This window comes from Aquarana catesbeiana, linkage group LG03, assembly GCF_042186555.1.
Source record: "Aquarana catesbeiana isolate 2022-GZ linkage group LG03, ASM4218655v1, whole genome shotgun sequence".
Lineage (NCBI taxonomy): Eukaryota > Metazoa > Chordata > Amphibia > Anura > Ranidae > Aquarana > Aquarana catesbeiana.
In genome coordinates, this window is record NC_133326.1 from 429946804 (window position 1) to 429967265 (window position 20462).

General features: G+C 42.9%; 1 protein-coding gene across 1 annotated transcript in view; it reads left to right on the forward strand.

Moving 5' to 3' along the window:
- HSPA9 (heat shock protein family A (Hsp70) member 9) overlaps window positions 1-20462 on the forward strand; it is a gene marked incomplete in the record, with an annotated part of 514139 nt that overhangs the window by 454676 nt on the left and 39001 nt on the right. Inside the window, 1 exon segment of the mRNA XM_073620776.1 lies at window positions 414-554. Coding sequence (XP_073476877.1) covers window positions 414-554 — 141 coding nt within the window.

Genomic DNA, 20462 nt, shown 5'->3' on the forward strand with positions numbered 1-20462 from the left:
ACTTAAATGCTTGTGGTATGACACACATTTGGGATCCCCATACATGGCAGAGATGGACTACTTTGACCTTTTTTAGGCACAACTGTAAAGTGGTTTGACTGCGTTGCCTTTTCAAAATGTGGGGTTTAGACATTTCCCTGTTTGAGAAGTCACAATTTTAAGGTTGGCTATATTTGGTACCTTTTTAATGTGATGGTTTCCTAATTTATATTGGATTAAAATTTTTAAGATATTAAAATGGATTTTTTTTTTTTTTTACTACACACTGAATGTGTTTATTGCACAATGTTTGTTTCCAAGTTTTTCATTATTGTGAATGTTACACTATATAAAACCTATTCATAAAACACTGGAGAAATCCCACAACCATATTACTGTATAAAAAATGTTTCCCTAATCTTGTTTAATCCTAGTGCAACAAGCTTAAAGAGGAGATCAACAAGATGAAAGACATTTTGGCTAGGAAAGACCAAGAAACTGGAGAGAGTATAAGACAAGCCTCATCATCTCTACAGCAAGCATCATTAAAGCTATTTGAAATTGCATACAAAAAGGTAAAGTTGGAGAAAATATATCAGTTTTCTTTAGCATCAGCTAAGAGGAGCTATGGTCTAGACCGATGTGATTTTTTTCTTTATAGTTTTTATAATAAAGGGTTGTTCCTCTTCCTCCTTATATCCCAAATCATAACCTTGCCAGCTTGGTTGTTCATGTTTTTAAAAAGAAATTAAAAAATCCAAAATGGAAAGTAAAGCTGGCCGAGCATTGAGCAAACTACAGCTTGCTCAAATGAACTGGACAAAATTTGCTCTGCCAGACCCAGTCTGTAAAACAAGTCACCTAATTTGTCAAAGAAGCCTGGTGTTTGGATATTCATCAAATCAGTATATGATAGTCCAGCATTGGGATTCATCCATCTGTGCTATATGAATCTGTTACATTATTTTTTTTTCATGAATGGTTGTAACCCTCTGTGGGAATCAGTTTAAGGAAGTCCACTTGCAAGTGTTACATGTTAACCCTAATTATCGGTGAGACAAAGTCTAAATGGTGGAGTTAGCCTTTAAGACCTCCCAAAGAATGGTCATATAAAGTTTGTGAGGAATTGGGTTTCTGATGTAAAAGAAAGTAAGTTATGCAGCCTATTCGAATCAATCCATAACGGACTTAAATCTCTTACCGATTGTTGAGCTGATTAAAAATATTGGCTTCATTTACCTCTTTCTAATTTTCTATGGTACCAGACATTTTTGCCTGCAGTAAGTAGAACGGTCCCCTTGCCTCCCCACTGTAGTTTACCTTTCTGTTAGGCTGATGTAACCACAAAAGTACAAGCAAAGCTTTGGGTGAGTTTTGTAAAATTAGACTGCATTTACACAGGTGTTTAGCCACGCTGTAAATCCCAGTGGCAGGAATCGAATTCCTGCAGGTGACATGCAGAAAGCCGTGGCTGCCAAGCCCGTACATCACAATGACAGGCAGATGGGAGCCAAAGCTTTTCATTACTCTTCACAAAGCCAAAAGTTACCTGTAGGGATCGTGGCTGGATGCACACAGTGGGGTAAGGAGCGTGGAATTTACTAAAACGGGAGCATACAGAATTTGGTGCAGCCAAGCATAATAACCAAAGAGCTTTTAGGGTTTATTGTCAAAGCTTAATTGAACAAGCTGATCGATTAATATGCACAGCTGCACCAGATTCTATGTATTCCAGTTTTAGTAAATCTACCCCCGTGTGTAGCTTCCTGTAGGAGAGAAGGAAAATTGTGCTCTTTTACATAGTCCAGGGAGATGCCAAAAAAAAAGCCAAGTGATGGCATTGCAGGCACCTACAGTCATGGTCAAAAATATTGGCACCCCTGCATTTCTGTCAGATGATGCTCCATTTCACCCAGAAAATTATTGAAATTACAAATGTTTAGGCAGTCTCCTGTTTGTTTTAGTTTTAATTGGTATGACACAAAAATGTGGAGAAACCAAAAAGCCGGATCTGACACATTCCATGCAAAACTCCAAAAATGAACTGGACAAAATTATTGGCACCTTCTCCAAATTGTAAGAACTAGTTGCATTCCAAGTTGTGATGATATGGAAATTGTAATTAAGCTCACCTATAACAGGTGCTGACAATATAGAAATCACACCGGCAACCAGTTAAAATGGTGAAAAATATACTCAACCTTTCCGTTGTCTTTGTGTGCTGCATGGAGAAGAGAGCTGAGGATGTGAGAACAAAAATTGTGAAAAAGCATTGACAATCTGAAGGTTACAGAGTCCATCTTCAGAGATCCTAATTGTTCTTGTGTCCAGCTGTGTGCAACATTGTCAAGAAGTTTACAGCCCAAGACACTGTAGCTAATCTCCGTGGACGAAAAAGAAAAATGATTGGAGCATGTGCTAAAACTTACCTGACTAAGCCAAAATCCTTTTGGGCGAATGTGCTGTGGACAGACAAAACAAAATGACAGTTTTTTGGTAAAGCCCATCATTCTATTTTCAGAAAAAGAAATGAGGCCTTGAAAGGAAAGAATACAGTCAAACATGGGTGGAGGGTCACTGATGTTTTGGGTTGCTTTGCTGCTTCAGGCACTGGATGACTTGACAGTGTGCATGGCATTATGTAATCCAAAGACTACCAAAGAATTCTGGGGTGCCATGTAGGGCCCAGTGTCAGAAAGTTGGGTCTCTGTCAGAGGTCATGGGTCTTACATGCAGGACAATGATCCAAAGCATCCAGAAATGGTTTAAGACAAAGCGCTGCAGAGTACTGAACGGGCCAGCAATGAGTTCATATCTAAAATCCCATAGAGCAGGGGTCCCAACCAACCACCGGGGGCGCGGCATCCCTGCAACTGGGCCAGTGTCCGAGCGAGAGCATTAAGCAGGCAAGCGAGCAGAGATGATATCTCTCATTGCAGTTCTGCCCCTTGATGTGCATCTGCCGGCAGCAGAGAGATTACATCATCTCTCACTGCCCGCCCTCACATGTGCTGAAAAGCTGGGGAGAGGCGCCTTTTTCTCTGCTGTCACTGTTGTTGCAGGATAGTGACAAGCTGCATCTGGTGGCAGGCGACGTGGCAAGTGACAATCCACATCTGGTGGTGTGATCAGCTGCATCTGGTGGCAGGTAATGTGACAAGCTGCATCTGGTGGCAGGTGATGTGGCAAGTGATGAGCTACATCTGGTGGATAGGCGACTGTGGCAAGTGACACACTCAGGGCTCCCACTGATTCTGCATTATGGTGAGCTGAACAATATCATTTTATATTAGCTATGTAATAACAGAAATAATGTGCTTCAATCATCCTGACACCATAACAACCATGATGCCTGTGATGATTGAAGTGCCAACACCAGACATTGCTCTGACAAATTGCCCGCGAAAAAAACGCATCGTTCCCGGTGACAAAAAGGTTTGAAAGGTTTGGGACTGCTCCATAGAGCATCTGTGAAGAAAACTTAAAACAGCAGTTGGAAAAAGGAACCCTTCCAATTTGAGAGACCTGGAGCAGTTGGCGAAAGAGTGGTCCACAATTCCAGTAGAAAGGTGTAAGAAACTCATTGATGGTTACAGGAAGCAATTGATTTTGGTTATTTTTTCTAAGGGTTGTGCTACCAATTAATAAATTGAGGGTGCCAATAATTTTGTCCAGTCCATTTTTGGAGTTGTGTGGAATGTCAGATTTGGCTTTTCGTTTCTCCACTTTTTTGTGTCATACCAATATAAACATGAGAATGCCGAAACATTTGTAAGTGCAACCAGGCGTGATCCCTGCGATCGCTAACAGTTTTTTTGGTAGCGTTTTGGTGAACTGGCAAGCACCAGCCCCAGGCAGCGTCAGGTTAGTGCTAGTAGTACTAACACCCACGCACGCACCGTACACCTCCCTTAGTGGTATAGTGTCTGAACGGATCAATATCTGATCAGATCTATACTAGTGTCCCCAGCAATTTAGGGTTCCCAAAAACGCAGTGTTAGCGGGATCAGCCCAGATACCTGCTAGCACCTGCGTTTTGCCCCTCCGCCCGGCCCCACCCCAGCCCACCCAAGTGCAGTATCGATCAATCACTGTCACTTACAAAACACTAAACGCATAACTGCAGCGTTCGCAGAGTCAGGCCTGATCCCTGCGATCACTAACAGTTTTTTTGGTAGCGTTTTGGTGAACTGGCAAGCACCAGCGGCCTAGTACACCCCAGTCGTAGTCAAACCAGCACTGCAGTAACACTTGGTGACATGGCGAGTCCCATAAGTGCAGTTCAAGCTGGTGAGGTGGCAAGCACAAGTAGTGTCCCGCTGCCACCAAGAAGACAAACACAGGCCCGTCTTGCCCATAATGCCCTTCCTGCTGCACTCGCCAATCCTAATAATTGGGAACCCACCACTTCTGCAGCGCCCGGACTTCCCCATTCACATCCCCAACCAAATGCAATCGGCTGCATTAGAGGCATTTTTATGTCCTCCCGAGTACCCCTACTCAATGAACCCCCCTAAAAAAAGATGTCGTGTCTGCAGCAAGTGCGGATATAGGTGTGACACCCGCTATTATTGTCCCTCCTGTCCTGACAATCCTGGTCTTTGCATTGGTGAATGTTTTGAACGCTACCATACACTAGTTGAGTATTAGCGTACAGCATTGCACAGACTAGGCACACTTTCACAGGGTCTCCCAAGATGCCATTGCATTTTGAGAGACCCGAACCTGGAACCAGTTACAGTTATAAAAGTTACAGTTACAAAAATAAGTGTAAAAAAAAAAAATATATATATATAGGCATTTTATTGTTCTCTCTCTCTATTCTCTCTCTATTGTTCTGCTCTTTTTTACTGTATTCTATTCTGCAATGTTTTATTGTTATGTTTTTATCATGTTTGCTTTATAGGTATGCAATTTTTTTATACTTTACTGTGTTTTATTGTTAACCATTTTTTACACCATTCACGACTTTGAGTGGTTATACCAGAATGATACCTGCAGGTTTAGGTATCATCTTGGTATCATTCTTTTCAGCCAGCGGTCGGCTTTCATGTAAAAGCAATCCTAGCGGCTAATTAGCCTCTAGACTGCTTTTACAAGCAGTGGGAGGGAATGCCCCCCCCCCCCCACCGTCTTCCGTGTTTTTCTATGGCTCTCCTGTCTCAACAGGGAACCTTAACCACTTCAGCCCCGGAAGGATTTACCCCCTTCCTGACCAGAGCACTTTTTACAAATTGGCACTGCGTCGCTTTAACTGCTAATTGCGCGGTCATGCAATGCTGTAACCAAACTAAATTTGCGTCCTTTTCTTCCCACAAATAGAGCTTTCTTTTGATGGTATTTGATCACCTCTGCCGTTTTTATTTTTTGCGCTATACACGGAAAAAGACCGAAAATTTTGAAAAAAAATGATATTTTCTACTTTTTGTTCTAAAAAAAATCCAATAAACTCAATTTTAGTCATACATTTAGGCCAAAATGTATTTGGCCACATGTCTTTGGTAAAAAAAATGTCAATAAGTGTATATTTATTGGTTTGCGCAAAAGTTATAGCGCCTACAATCTAGGGTACATTTTCTGGAATTTACACAGCCTTTAATTTATGACTGCCTATGTCGTTTCTTGAGGTGCTAAAATGGCAGGGCAGTACAAAACCCCCACAAATGACCCCATTTTGGAAAGTAGACACCCCAAGGAAATTGCTGATAGGCATGTTGAGCCCATTGAATATTCATTTTTTTTGTCCCAAGTGATTGAATAATGACAAAAAAAAAAAAAAAAAAAAATTACAAAAAGTTGTCACTAAACGATATATTGCTCACACAGGCCATGGGCATATGTGGAATTGCACCCCAAAATACATTTAGCTGCTTCTCCTGAGTATGGGGATACCACATGTGTGGGACTTTTTGGGAGCCTAGCCGCATACGGGGCCCCGAAAACCAATCACCGCCTTCAGGATTTCTAAGGGTGTACATTTTTGATTTCACTCTTCACTGCCTATCACAGTTTCGGAGGTCATGGAATGCCCAGGTGGCACAAACCCCCCCCAAATGACCCCATTTTGGAAAGTAGACACCCCAAGCTATTTGCTGAGAGGCATGGTGAGTATTTTGCAGCTCTCATTTGTTTTTGAAAATGAAGAAAGACAAAAAAAAAAATTTTTTTTTTCTTTTTTTAATTTTCAAAACTTTGTGACAAAAAGTGAGGTCTGCAAAATACTCACTATACCGCTCAGCAAATAGCTTTGGGTGTCTACTTTCCAAAATGGGGTCATTTGGGGGGGGTTTGTGCCACCTGGGCATTCCATGGCCTCCGAGACTGTGATAGGCAGTGAAGAGTGAAATCAAAAATTTACGCCCTTAGAAAGCCTGAAGGCGGTGCTTGGTTTTCGGGGTCCCATACGGCGGCTAGGCTCCCAAAAAGTCTCACACATGTGGTATCCCCGTACTCAGGAGAAGCAGCAGAATGTATTTTGGGGTGTAATTTCACATATTCCCATGGCATGTTTGAGCAATATATAATTTAGTGACAACTTTGTGCAAAAAAAAAAAAAAAAAAAAAAAAATTTGTCTCTTTCCCGCAACTTGTGTCACAATATAAAATATTCCATGGACTCGACATGCCTCTCAGCAAATAGCTTGGGGTGTCTACTTTCCAAAATGGGGTCATTTGGGGGGGGTTTGAACTGTCCTGGCATTTTATGCACAACATTTAGAAGCTTATGTCACACATCACCCACTCTTCTAACCACTTGAAGACAATGCCCTTTCTGACACTTTTTGATTACATGAAAAAATTATTTTTTTTTGCAAGAAAATTACTTTGAACCCCCACACATTATATATTTTTTTAAAGCAAATGCCCTACAGATTAAAATGGTGGGTGTTTAATTTTTTTTTTTCACACAGTATTTGCGCAGCGATTTTTCAAACGCATTTTTTGGGGAAAAAACACACTTTTTTACATTTTAATGCACTAAAACACACTATATTGCCCAAATGTTTGATGAAATAAAAAAGATGATCTTAGGCCGAGTACATGGATACCAAACATGACATGCTTTACAATTGCGCACAAACGTGCAGTGGCAACAAAATAAATACATTTTTAAAAGCCTTTAAAAGCCTTTACAGGTTACCACTTTAGATTTACAGAGGAGGTCTACTGCTAAAATTACTGCCCTCGATCTAACCGTCGCGGTGATACCTCACATGCATGGTGCAATTGCTGTTTACATTTGACGCCAGACCGACGCTTGCGTTCGCCTTAGCGCGAGAGCAGGGGGGACAGGGGTGCTTTTTTTTTTTTTTTTTTTTTTTTTTTCTTTATTATTTTTTTGCTTTTTTATCTTATTTTAAAACTGTTCCTTTCATTTTTTTTTTTTTTTAATCATTTTTACTGTTATCTCAGGGAATGTAAATATCCCCTATGATAGCAATAGGTAGTGACAGGTACTCTTTTTTGAAAAAATTGGGGTCTATTAGACCCTAGATTTCTCCTCTGCCCTCAAAGCATCTGACCACACCAAGATCGGTGTGATAAAATGCTTCCCCAATTTCCCAATGGCGCTATTTACATCCGGCGAAATCTAAGTCATAAAATGCTCGTAGCTTCCGGTTTCTTAGGCCATAGAGATGTTTGGAGCCACTCTGGTCTCTGATCAGCTCTATGGTCAGCTGGCTGAATCACCGGCTGCATTCTCAGGTTCCCTGTTGAGACAGGAGAGCCAGAGAAAAACACGGAAGACGATGGGGGGGGGGGGGCATTCTCTCCCACTGCTTGTAAAAGCAGTCTAGAGGCTAATTAGCCGCTAGGATTGCTTTTACATGAAAGCCGACCGCTGGCTGAAAAGAATGATACCAAGATGATACCTAAACCTGCAAGCATCATTTTGGTATAACCACTCAAAGTCGTGAATGCTGTACCTGAAGACAAAAATATGGCTAACAATAAAGCACAGTAAATGGTAAAGTATAAAAAATTGCATACCTGAAAAGCAAACATGATAAAACATAATAACAATAAAACATTGCAGCATAGAATACAGTAAAAAAGAGCAGAACAATAGAGAGAATAGAGAGAGAGAGAATAGAGAGAGAACAATAAAACGACAACTATTACTTTTTATTTTATATTTTTGTTTGTGTTTTTTTTTTTTTTTTTTTACACTTTTTTTGTAACTGTAACTTTTATAACTGTAACCGGTTCCAGGTTCGGGTCTCTCAAAATGCGATGGCATCTTGGGAGACCCTGTGAAAGTGTGTCCTAGTCTGTGCAATGCTGTACCCTACGCTAATACTCAGCTAGTGAATGGTAGCATTCAAAACATTCACCAATGCAAAGACCAGGATTGTCAGGACAGGAGGGACAATAATAGCGGGTGTCACGCCTATATCCGTGCTTACTGCAGACACGACATCTTTTTTGGGAGGGTTCGTTGGGTAGGGGTACTAGGGGGAGGACATAAAGAAAATGCCTCTCATGCAGCCGACTGCATTTGGTTGGGGATGTGAATGGGGGAAGTACGGGCGCTGCAGAAGCGGTGGGTTCCCAATTAGGATTGGCGAATGCAGCAAGAAGGGCATTATGGGCACGACGGGCCTGTGTTTGTCTTCTTTGTGGCAGCGGGACACTATTTGTGCTTGCCACCTCACCAGCTTGAACTGCACTTATGGGACTCGCCACGTCACCAAGTGTTACTGCAGTGCTGGTTTGACTATGACCGGGGTGTACTAGGCCGCTGGCGCTTGCCAGTTCACCAAAACGCTACCAAAAAAACTGTTAACGATCGCAGGGATCAGGCCTGACTCTGCGAACGCTGCAGTTATGCGTTTAGTGTTTTGTAAGTGACAGTGATCGATCGATACTGCACTTGGGTGGGCTGGGCTGGGCCGGGCGGAGGGGCAAAACGCAGGTGCTAGCAGGTATCTGGGCTGATCCCACTAACACTGCGTTTTTGGGAACCCTAAACTGCTGGGGATGCCAGTATAGATCTGATCGGATCAGATCAGATATTGATCAGTTCAGATACTATACCACTAAGGGAGGTGTACGGTGCGTGCGTGGGTGTTAGCGCTACTGGCACTAATCTGACGCTAATGTAAGTGGAGAAGTCCGCGCTTAGGACAGTATGAGGGCTGCTGCCTATTCCTAATTGGTACCCCAAAAGGGTCCAATATAAGAGTAAATAAGATAATAAGGGAAAAAAACGGCGCTGCCCTAAGTATGATTGGGTATAGTATACTACATAATAGGTGAACCCAAACTATGTAACAAAGGTGCAATTACACTGTTTGTGCAAAAGTGACCCAAAAAGGGTCCAAACAGATCAGTAGCAAAGAGCAGATGCCGTAGTTTCAGCGCATACGACACTCCTGCTACAGTGGAAAATAAAGTTTAAATGAAGTGCTCCCAGTGAGTAAATGTAATAAAAAATAAAGTGAAGGAATATATCAGTGATATAGCAAAACAAAAATAGATATAGAATTCCTCAGAACTCAAAAGTTTTGGGACAAAATGGCGCCAGGGGTGTGGATAAAGTGTTAAAAAATAATAATTAATTACAAGTGTATACAGTATTAATCTCCGTGTAACATTATCATATGTGTATAAAATATTTCCTACAATCTCCAAAAGTATTGGGACATCCTACCATATGTGAACCCCAACAGCTTATTGTGAAACATAAATAGCTTTTAGTGACACCCTGTTGACACCCTCCTCGTTAGTTAGCTGCCAATTATATAAAAGAACGTACAGTAGCCAAGAAACTACATATACACTAAACATTAGTTTCTAAAAAGTCCATGCAGGGGGTCATCCATTAACGACCATATAGAGAAGACAAAGTTCAACACTATGTATGCTGTTAATTATATTCTTATGGACACACTGCAGTGACTTCAGTGCTTTACACTTCAGGAGTGACTTTGGGTGCTCACCCCCCAATGATACCCCACTCACCAAAGATGAACACCCCTACAGGGGTAACGAGCGACAGAGTGGGCTTCCCGGGGCAGGTGATATTCACTCCAAGTCTCCTTGCGCTCCTCTGCAGCATTCAGTCCTCACCGCTACTCCAGGGGATGGGTGTATTCTCATATGATCAGGGTACTGCAACGTATTACCACCTTCAGCACTGCTTGCGTATCAAGCAGGCTGCAAGCAGTGCTGAAGGTGGTAATACGTTGCAGTACCCTGATCATATGAGAATACACCCATCCCCTGGAGTAGCGGTGAGGACTGAATGCTGCAGAGGAGCGCAAGGAGACTTGGAGTGAATATCACCTGCCCCGGGAAGCCCACTCTGTCGCTCGTTACCCCTGTAGGGGTGTTCATCTTTGGTGAGTGGGGTATCATTGGGGGGTGAGCACCCAAAGTCACTCCTGAAGTGTAAAGCACTGAAGTCACTGCAGTGTGTCCATAAGAATATAATTAACAGCATACATAGTGTTGAACTTTGTCTTCTCTATATGGTCGTTAATGGATGACCCCCTGCATGGACTTTTTAGAAACTAATGTTTAGTGTATATGTAGTTTCTTGGCTACTGTACGTTCTTTTATATAATTGGCAGCTAACTAACGAGGAGGGTGTCAACAGGGTGTCACTAAAAGCTATTTATGTTTCACAATAAGCTGTTGGGGTTCACATATGGTAGGATGTCCCAATACTTTTGGAGATTGTAGGAAATATTTTATACACATATGATAATGTTACACGGAGATTAATACTGTATACACTTGTAATTAATTATTATTTTTTAACACTTTATCCACACCCCTGGCGCCATTTTGTCCCAAAACTTTTGAGTTCTGAGGAATTCTATATCTATTTTTGTTTTGCTATATCACTGATATATTCCTTCACTTTATTTTTTATTACATTTACTCACTGGGAGCACTTCATTTAAACTTTATTTTCCACTGTAGCAGGAGTGTCGTATGCGCTGAAACTACGGCATCTGCTCTTTGCTACTGATCTGTTTGGACCCTTTTTGGGTCACTTTTGCACAAACAGTGTAATTGCACCTTTGTTACATAGTTTGGGTTCACCTATTATGTAGTATACTATACCCAATCATACTTAGGGCAGCGCCGTTTTTTTCCCTTATTATCTTATTTACTAATCTGACGCTGCCTGGGGCTGGTGCTTGCCAGTTCACCAAAACGCTACCAAAAAAACTGTTAGCGATCGCAGGGATCAGGCCTGACTCTGCGAACGCTGCAGTTATGCGTTTAGTGTTTTGTAAGTGACAGTGATCGATCGATACTGCACTTGGGTGGGCTGGGCTGGGCCGGGCGGAGGGGCAAAACGCAGGTGCTAGCAGGTATCTGGGCTGATCCCGCTAACACTGCGTTTTTGGGAATCCTAAACTGTTGGGGACGCTAGTATAGATCTGATCGGATCAGATATTGATGCGTTCAGATACTATACCACTAAGGGAGGTGTACGGTGCGTGCGTGGGTGTTAGCGCTACTGGCACTAACCTGACGCTGCCTGGGGCTGGTGCTTGCCATTTCACCAAAACGCTACCAAAAAAACTGTTAGCGATCACAGGGATCAGGCCTGACTCTGCGAACGCTGCAGTTATGCGTTTAGTGTTTTGTAAGTGACAGTGATCGATCGATACTGCACTTGGGTGGGCTGGGCCGAGCCGGGCGGAGGGGCAAAACGCAGGTGCTAGCAGGTATCTGGGCTGATCCTGCTAACACTGTGTTTTTGGGAACCCTAAACTGCTGGGGACGCTAGTATAGATCTGATCAGATCAGATATTGATCCGTACAGATACTATACCACTAAGGGAGGCGTATGCTGCGTGCGTGGGTGTTAGCGTTACTGGCGCTAATCTGACGCTGCCTGGGGCGACGCATATCACCGCCGGGCGATCAGGGGGCTAAATCTTTATTCGGCGGGTGCCCTGACACTATAAAAAATAAACAAACTAACCAGCGTCACCCGTAACAGTTATACAGTGATCAGTGGTGAAAGGGTTAACTAGGGGGCAATCAAGGGGTTAAAACATTTATTAGGTAGTATATGGGGGTCCCTGTCGCTATAAAACGCTGACGGCGAACCTAAATATTTACCTCACTAACTAGCGTCACCAGTGACACTAATACAGCGATCAGAAAAATGATCGCTTAGCGACACTGGTGACGGGGGGTGATCAAGGGGTTAAAACTTTATTAGGGGGGGTTAGGGGGGTACCCTAGACCTACAGGGGGGTAATACTAACTGTCCTAACACTGTAAATGTCACAAACTGACACCAATACAGTAATCAGAAAAAAAAAAAAAAAAAAAACCTGCTGGTGTCAGTTTGTGACAGGGGGGGGGGTGATCGGGGGGGGATCGGGGGGCGATCGGGGGGGGGATCGGGGTGTTTAGTGTGCCTGGCATGTTCTACTGTGTGTAGTGTGTTGGTGCACTTACATTGCAGTCTTCTCTCCTCGGCCCGGAACGGAAAATACCGAGCCGAGGAGAGATGACATAATTTCCTCTGCCTCTGTGTACAATACAGAGGCAGGGAAATGATCCCATTGGCTGAGAGCGATCGCGAGGGGGGGGCCACGAATGGATGGCCTCCCCCTCACCTCCGATCGCCGGGGGAGATTTGCCGACCGCCGCTGGCACCGGGGGGGGGTCCGATCGGACCCCCCACCCGCGGGCAGGCAAGGACGTACATATACGTCCTTTTGTCTGCCCGTGCCGCTCTGTCGACGTATATAGTCGTGCGGCGGTCGGCAAGTGGTTAAAATGCAGCCGGTGATTCGTCCAGCTGACCATAGAGCTGATCAGAGACCAGAATGGCTCCAATCATCTCTATGGCCTAAGAAACCAGAAGCTACAAGCATTTCATGACTTAGATTTCGCCGGATGTAAACAGCGCCATTGGGAAAGCATTTTTATCACACCGATCTTGGTGTGGTTAGATGCTTTGAGGGCAGAGGAGAGATCTAGGATCTAATAGACCCCAATTTTTTCAAAAAAAGAGTACCTGTCACTACCTATTGCTGTCATAGGGAATATTTACATTCCCTGAGATAACAATAAAAATGATTTAAAAAAAAAAAAAATGAAAGGAACAGTTTAAAAATAAGATAAAAAAGCACCCCTGTCCCCCCCAGCTCTCACGCAAAGGCGAACGCAAGTGTCGGTCTGGCGTCAAATGTAAACAGAAATTGCACCATGCATGTGAGGTATCACCGCAAAGGTAAGATCGAGGGCAGTAATTTTAGCAGTAGACCTCCTCTGTAAATCTAAAGTGGTAACCTGTTAAGGCTTTTAAAAATGGATTTAGTTTGTCGCCACTGCACGTTTGTGCGCAATTTTAAAGCATGTCATGTTTGGTATCCATGTACTTGGCCTAAGATCATCTTTTTTATTTCATCAAACATTTGGGCAATATAGTGTGTTTTAGTGCATTAAAATTTAAAAAAGTGTGTTTTCTTTATCGTACATCATAGGACACAGAGCCTCAAGTAATTACTTGGTGGGTTATGGGCCTACCTTCAGGTGTTGACACTGGTATAACCAATACAGGAAGTTGACTCCCCTATATAACCCCTCCTCCTTCCAGGAGTCCTCAGTTTTTTCGCCAGTGTCTAAGGTGTTGGTCACGAGTGAAGATGTGCTCTGAGGAGCTCCAGGGAGGGATCTATGCTGGATTTAAAAAACCTCCACAACCGGATCCATCCTCGCCACTGAGGCCATAGGATGGTACCTGGGCTTCGCATTGAAGAACAAGGTTTTGCCTGTAAGCTTCTCTTTGAGAGCTGGACCCTAGGAACCAGGACTCTTTTTGGTTTTTAATATTACCTAAAGTTGTTCCTGAGGTGTGGTATACAGGTCCAAAGGAGCGGAACCCCTATTAAAGGGCCCCAGTCTTTAAAGGTTTAACTACGCTGCCCGCTGTGATGGGTGAAAGTTGGATCTGTCTGTTAAATTAGCAGTATCCTGCAGCGAGGATAAGGTAAGGGGAGAAGCCTAGGAACTGTAAAAAGTCCATCTATGCCTTTTTTCCCAAAAATTTTATATATATATATATATATATATATATATATATATATATAATGTGTATGTATCTATCATATATATATATATATATATATATATATATATATATATATATATATATATATATATATAATCTCTATCTGTATGTCTTAAAATGTCTCCTCTAGAGGGAGTATATTACAATTACCTAGTACGATGCTTTTTCAGCAGCTCTGTGTCTGGCTATAGCAGCGGTGTGGTCCCTGCAGCCAGAGGGGAGTTCTTAATTGAACAGATGGTGTTCCTCTTCTGAGGGATCTAAAGGGGTTACTGCAGTAGTTTATGAACATACAAAACCAGCCATTTGCATTTTTTTTGTATAAAGTGAGGTCTTCCTTTAAAACTAGGAGCTGAACAAAAATTCCCCTTCCCCTCCCCTCTCCTCCTGGAGAGGTGCGGTAACAGCTGACACTTATGCGTAATCAGGTTCTCACCTGAGGCTTAACACAGACGCTCTCAGTTCATATGCTGAAGACAGAAGTCTGTCACACTAAGACACAGGAGTGCTGGGCATGTAAAGGTGTGTAAACAGGCATTTCCAGCACAGGTAATATTATGGTCCTCGGCATCAAAGGCTGATCCTTATGGTGACATTGTTTTCTTTTGCTAAAACTATTGTTCAGCAAATACCATAATTTATTAAAGTGCCTCTGCTGTTGTGCTTAGCACATTTGATTTCCAGTGTACCACAAAGGTACCAAGGATTCCACCCCAGGCGCTGGGAACTCAAGTCATGCCTCCACACTGTCATCCTCTCTGGAGATACCTGACATGGCAAGCCAGGGTGAATCTTTGGAAGCAATTGGTGGTGCAACTGCTTCTAACACTTCAGCCCCTGTGTATGTGACTGAAGATGCATTCTCCTCTGCCCTGTTGGGCTTAGAAGAAAGATTAGCGGCTTTAATCGCATTCTCCATCCAAGAGGCAAGGAAGCATGCTAGATCCACCTCCCCCACCTCAAACCCTTTTTCCAAGGGAACAGTGGGCACAGGATGAGGTGTTATCCTCAGGTGATCACGGGGAAAAACAAGCCAAATTTTCCTCTGCGGAGGAAACAGTTGATGAACCTTATGCAACCTCACAATCTGACAGATTGATGGTACAAACTCTTACAGAGATGGTTCATTTCACTTTTTATACTACTCCTAACAGAGTAAGCTGAAAGTCCAGGTCCCTTCTTTGGTTTTTTTAAAAAAAAAAACAAAAAAAAAACCTTTTACAGTGCTTATTCATGCTGAATGGGATAGCATTTTTTCCCTACAAAGAGTTCCTCAGTTCTCTATCATGGAGGAAAAATTCACAAAGGTTGGAAAGTACCAGCAGTAGACGCTGTGATTTCCAGCATCAATAAAGATGCATAATTGCTTAAGCATCTAACAGATAAGGAGTTGGAATTTTTTTGTTAAAATCCTCCTACCAATGGCGCTATGTTTCGCCATAGATGCCATAAAAGACCCTATCCACCAGGCATCTTGCCTTGCGCTTGTGCTAAAACACATGCTTAGGATCCTGTGGTTAAACGGATTGGTCAGCCGAAGCATCTTGCAAAAAAGGGTGTCTGTCTAGTTTCCCTTTTCATTGGGGAAGGTTTGGTAAAATACATTCAAATGATTTCTGGCAGTAAATCTCATCAAGACAATGTAGTTACTTTTCTTCCTTGGAACATGGTTTTGGAAAAAACGATGGCAGGACAATATCTTCATTCAGATGAAAGCCTGAAACCACTTTTGGCAAAAAGCCTGGACGAGGGCGTAACACCACTCTGTCTGCATGAATAATCAAATATGGCTCTTTACAGGAAAGAGCAGCCAATTCTGAAACCCTCCTTGCTGAGGATATAGCTACCAAAAATATCAGCTTCCTAGTCAGAAGGACTAAGGGAACATGCTGTAATGGTTTGATCGGCGGTTTTTGTAACACTGACAAAACTAAATTCAAGTCCCAAGGGCTTAAGGGTGATTTAACTGGTGGATTAATCCGCATCACTCCTCGCATGAAACCCCGGACTAAAGAATGCGTAGCAAGTGGTCTTTGAAATAAAATTGATAAGGCTGAGACTTGGCCTTTAATAGTACTCAGGGCCAACTTCATCTCTACGCCTACGTGTAGAAAGGCAAGAATTCTGCCTCTAATATATTTCCGAGGGTGCCAACCCTTGGATTCACACCAGGAAACATAAGCTTTCCGGACTCTATAATATATAGCTCTAGAAGTTGGCTTCCTAGCATTAAAGTAGAAATAACTGCCCTGGATAACTGCCCTGGAAAGCCCACGTCTTTTCAGAATGTGGGTCTCAATAGCCAGGCCATTAAATTTAGCATTCGTAAAGTAGGATGGAATATCGACCCCTGTGAGAGCAGGTCTGGCCTTAGTGGAAGGGACCACAGATCATCCACTGCCATCTTTACGACCTCTGCATACCATGACCTTCTGGGCCAAGCTGGTGCTGCCAGAATTACCGGTTTTCTTTCCAGCTTGATCCTGCAAAGAAGTCAAGGCAGCAACTGAATAGGGGGAAATGCATAGATCAGTAAAAGCTGATCCCACAGTATCATCAACGCATCTGTTCTGCATGCGAATGGATCCTTTGTTGTGGACACAAAGTTGACTAACTCCATGTTGCACTGGATGCTAGAAGATCTACATCCGGAGTCCCCCATCCTTGACAAACAGCCCGAAACATGTCGGGGTGAATAGACCATTCCCCTGGGAATAATCTGCTGGCGGCACATGTAGTGCGCGAGCCAATTCTCTATTCCCAGAATGAAGACTGCCGATGGGCACAGAATATTTTTCTGCCCAAGTTAGAAAATGGTTAACTTCTCTCTGCACTGAGAAATTCTTGGTGCCCCTTTTGGTGATTGATATAGGCCACAGCCGTGGCATTGACGGATTGGATCCTGTCGGGACAATCCCTTAACCTGGAAGTCCAGACGCACTGCCCAAATCTCTAAGATGTTGATGGGCAAGGCTCTTCCGGTTCTTGAACACTGTCCTTGGACAGTTGTCTTCTCTGTCATTACCACTTTCCAGAAAAGTGGTTTGAAGTATTTACCCTTTAGGACATTCTTTAATAACCACTAATTGAGGCTTTGGGACACCCTTGGGGACAGCCGCATTGGCAAGTCCAAAGCTTGGATCGTTTTGTACCAAGAAAATAGAATACTGTTTTGCAAAAGTCTCGAATGGAACTGGGCAAAGGGAACTGCTTCGAATGAAGCCACCATCCTTTCTAACAACCTCATGCAAAGGTAAATAGAGGGACCTCCTTTTGACCTGACCATCCGCACCAACTCTTTTATAGAGTGGTGGTTTTTTTTTTTTTTTTCTGGGCAAGAAGACCCTTTTTCTGAGCTGTATCTACGATCAGACCCAAATACTGCAGCCCTTTTTTAGCGATTTTAATGGAGACTTTACTAGGTTGAGAATGCAACCCAGACCTTTCCAGGTAACTGGTTGTAATGCGTGCACCTTACTCCGAACAGCGATTGGTCTATTAGCAATAGTCTAGGTATGCCAAGACTGTTTAAGCCCTGTGCCCTTGACCTGGCTACAGGTGGGGCTAGCACCTTTGTGAACCCTCGAGGTGCTGTAGCTAGCCCGAAGAGCAAGGCTATAAACTGAAATGCTGCTGTTCTACTTCGAACCACAGAAACCTGGTGAGCGGGAAATATATGGACATGCAGATATGCATCCCTGATGCCGATAGGCGCTAGAAGTTTTCCTCCTTGCAGGATAGAAACTACTGACTTGATCGACTCCATAAAAAGGAGCTGATCTTCAGGAACCGATTTAGATTCTTTTAGATCTAGAATGGATCTGTTGAATTTCTGCGTGGCTCTGTACATGTACAGGAAACGCATGAAAAAGGCAGTGAAGGTTCCAAGGAACCTAAGAAAAAAACAGAACTGTCAGCTGACTCTACTAGAGGTAGCTTGAAAGAGGCACAAATAATCTCTGTAAGAGGTTTGTACCAGCAATTTCTCAGATTGCGAGGCTGAAAAAAAGTTCAACTCTAGTTGTCTCCTCTGCAGAGGAGTACTCTGTTTGCCTTTCTTCCTGATTACCTGAGGGTAATCCTTCATCCTCTACCCACTGTTCCCTTGATAAGGGATCTCAAATGGGGGAGGGGGATCTAACACGCTTCTCAACCTTGGATAGCGGATGCGATTAAAATCGCTAATTTTCCTTCTAGGCCCTGCAGGGCGGAGGAAAAATGCATTTTCAATCATGTATACAGGGGCTGAATATTTTCTCCTTAGTCTCAGTTTCCACTATTGCAACCCCAAAGTTGCATGATTTTACTGTGAGCCTTTGCCACCGAGAATACATCGGGACGCAATTTTGATGCGACAGGAAACAATGCCTGTGTATTCTAGAGGTTTATGGACCTCAAGTCGCATCAAAGTGGTACCAAAGTAGTGCAGGGACTACCTTGAAGTCGCACAGATCTGAACAGTATTTCTTGGAAATCTTGCCCTAGAGTCTGACGGTGGAGGCCGTCACCGCTGCCTAGAGGCAGCTGCCCCTGCGCAGGGGAAGGAATCTGTTTAAGTGACTTGTCCAAGGTCACAAGGAGCCAACGTGAGGACGAGGTCCCACGTCTTTCAGGAAGCCTCCCATGGCTACGCTGGCCATCAGAGTAGTTAAATGTTGTTGTGCATAAAATGCCAGGACAGTTCAAACCCCCCCCCCATGGCATGTCGAGTCCATGGAATATTTTATATTGTGACACAAGTTGCGGCAAAAAAGACATTTTTTTTTTTTGCACAAAGTTATCACTAAATGATATATTGCTCGAACATGCCATGGGAATATGTGAAATTACACCTTAAAATACATTCTGTTGCTTCTCCTGAGTACGGGGATACCACATGTGAGACTTTTTGGGAGCCTAGCCGCGTACGGGACCCCAAAAACCAAGCACCGCCTTCAGGCTTTCTAAGAGCGTAAATTTTTTATTTCACTCTTCACTGCCTATCACAGTTTCGGAGGCCATGGAATGCCCAGGTGGCAAAAAAACCCCCAAATGACCCTATTTTGGAAAGTAGACACCCCAAGCTATTTGCTGAGAGGTATAGTGAGTATTTTGCAGACCTCGCTTTTTGTCACAAAGTTTTGAAAATTGAAAAAAGAAAAAAAAAATGTTTTTTCTTGTCTTTCTTCATTTTCAAAAACAAATGAGAGCTGCAAAATACTCACCATGCCTTTCAGCAAATAGCTTGGGGTGTCTACTTTCCAAAATGGGGTCATTTGGGGGGGGGGGTTTGTGCCACCTGGGCATTCCATGGCCTCTGAAACTGATAGGCAGTGATGAGTGAAATCAAAAATTTATGCCCTTAGAAATCCTGAAGGCGGTGATTGGTTTTCGGGGTCCCGTACGCAGCTAGGCTCCCAAAAAGTCCCACACGTGGTATCCCCATACACAGGTGAAGCAGCTAAATGTATTTTGGGGTGCAATTCCACATATGGCCTGTGTGAGCAATATATCATTTAGTGACAACTTTGTGCAAAAAAAAAAAAAAAATTTGTCACTTTCCCGCAACTTGTGTCAAAATATAAAATATTCCATGGACTCAACATGCCTCTCAGCAAAAAGCTTGGGGTGTCTACTTTCCAAAATGGGGTCATTTTGGGGGGGGTTGTGCCATCTGGGCATTTTATGGCCTTCAAAACTGTGATAGGTAGTGAGGAGTGAAATAAACGCCCTTAGAAATCCTGAAGGCGGTGATTGGTTTTCTGGGCCCCGTACGCGGCTAGGCTCCCAAAAAGTCCCACACGTGGTATCCCCGTACTCAGGAGAAGTAGCTGAATGTGTTTTGGGGTGCAATTCCACATATGCCCATGGCCTGTGTGAGCAATATATCATTTATTGACAACTTTTTGTAATTTTTTTTTTTTTTTGTCATTATTAAATCACTTAGTATAAAAAAAATGAATATTCAGTGGGCTCAACATGCCTCTCAGCAATTTCCTTGGGGTGTCTACTTTCCAAAATGGGGTCATTTCGGGGGGGGGGGGGGGGTTGTACTGCCCTGCCATTTTAGCACCTCAAGAAATGACATAGGCAGTCATAAACTAAAAGCTGTGTAAATTCCAGAAAATGTACCCTAGTTTGTTGACGCTATAACTTTTGCGCAAACCAATAAATATACGCTTATTGACATTTTTTTTACCAAAGACATGTGGCTGAATACATTTTGGCCTAAATGTATGACTAAAATTGAGTTTATTGGATTTTTTTTTTTATAACAAAAAGTAGAAAATATCATTTTTTTTTTTTTTTTTTTTTTTTCAAAACTTTCGGTCTTTTTCCATTTATAGCGCAAAAAATAAAAACCACAGAGGTGATCAAATACCATCAAAAGAAAGCTCTATTTGTGGGAAGAAAAGGACGCAAATTTAGTTTGGGTACAGCATTGCAT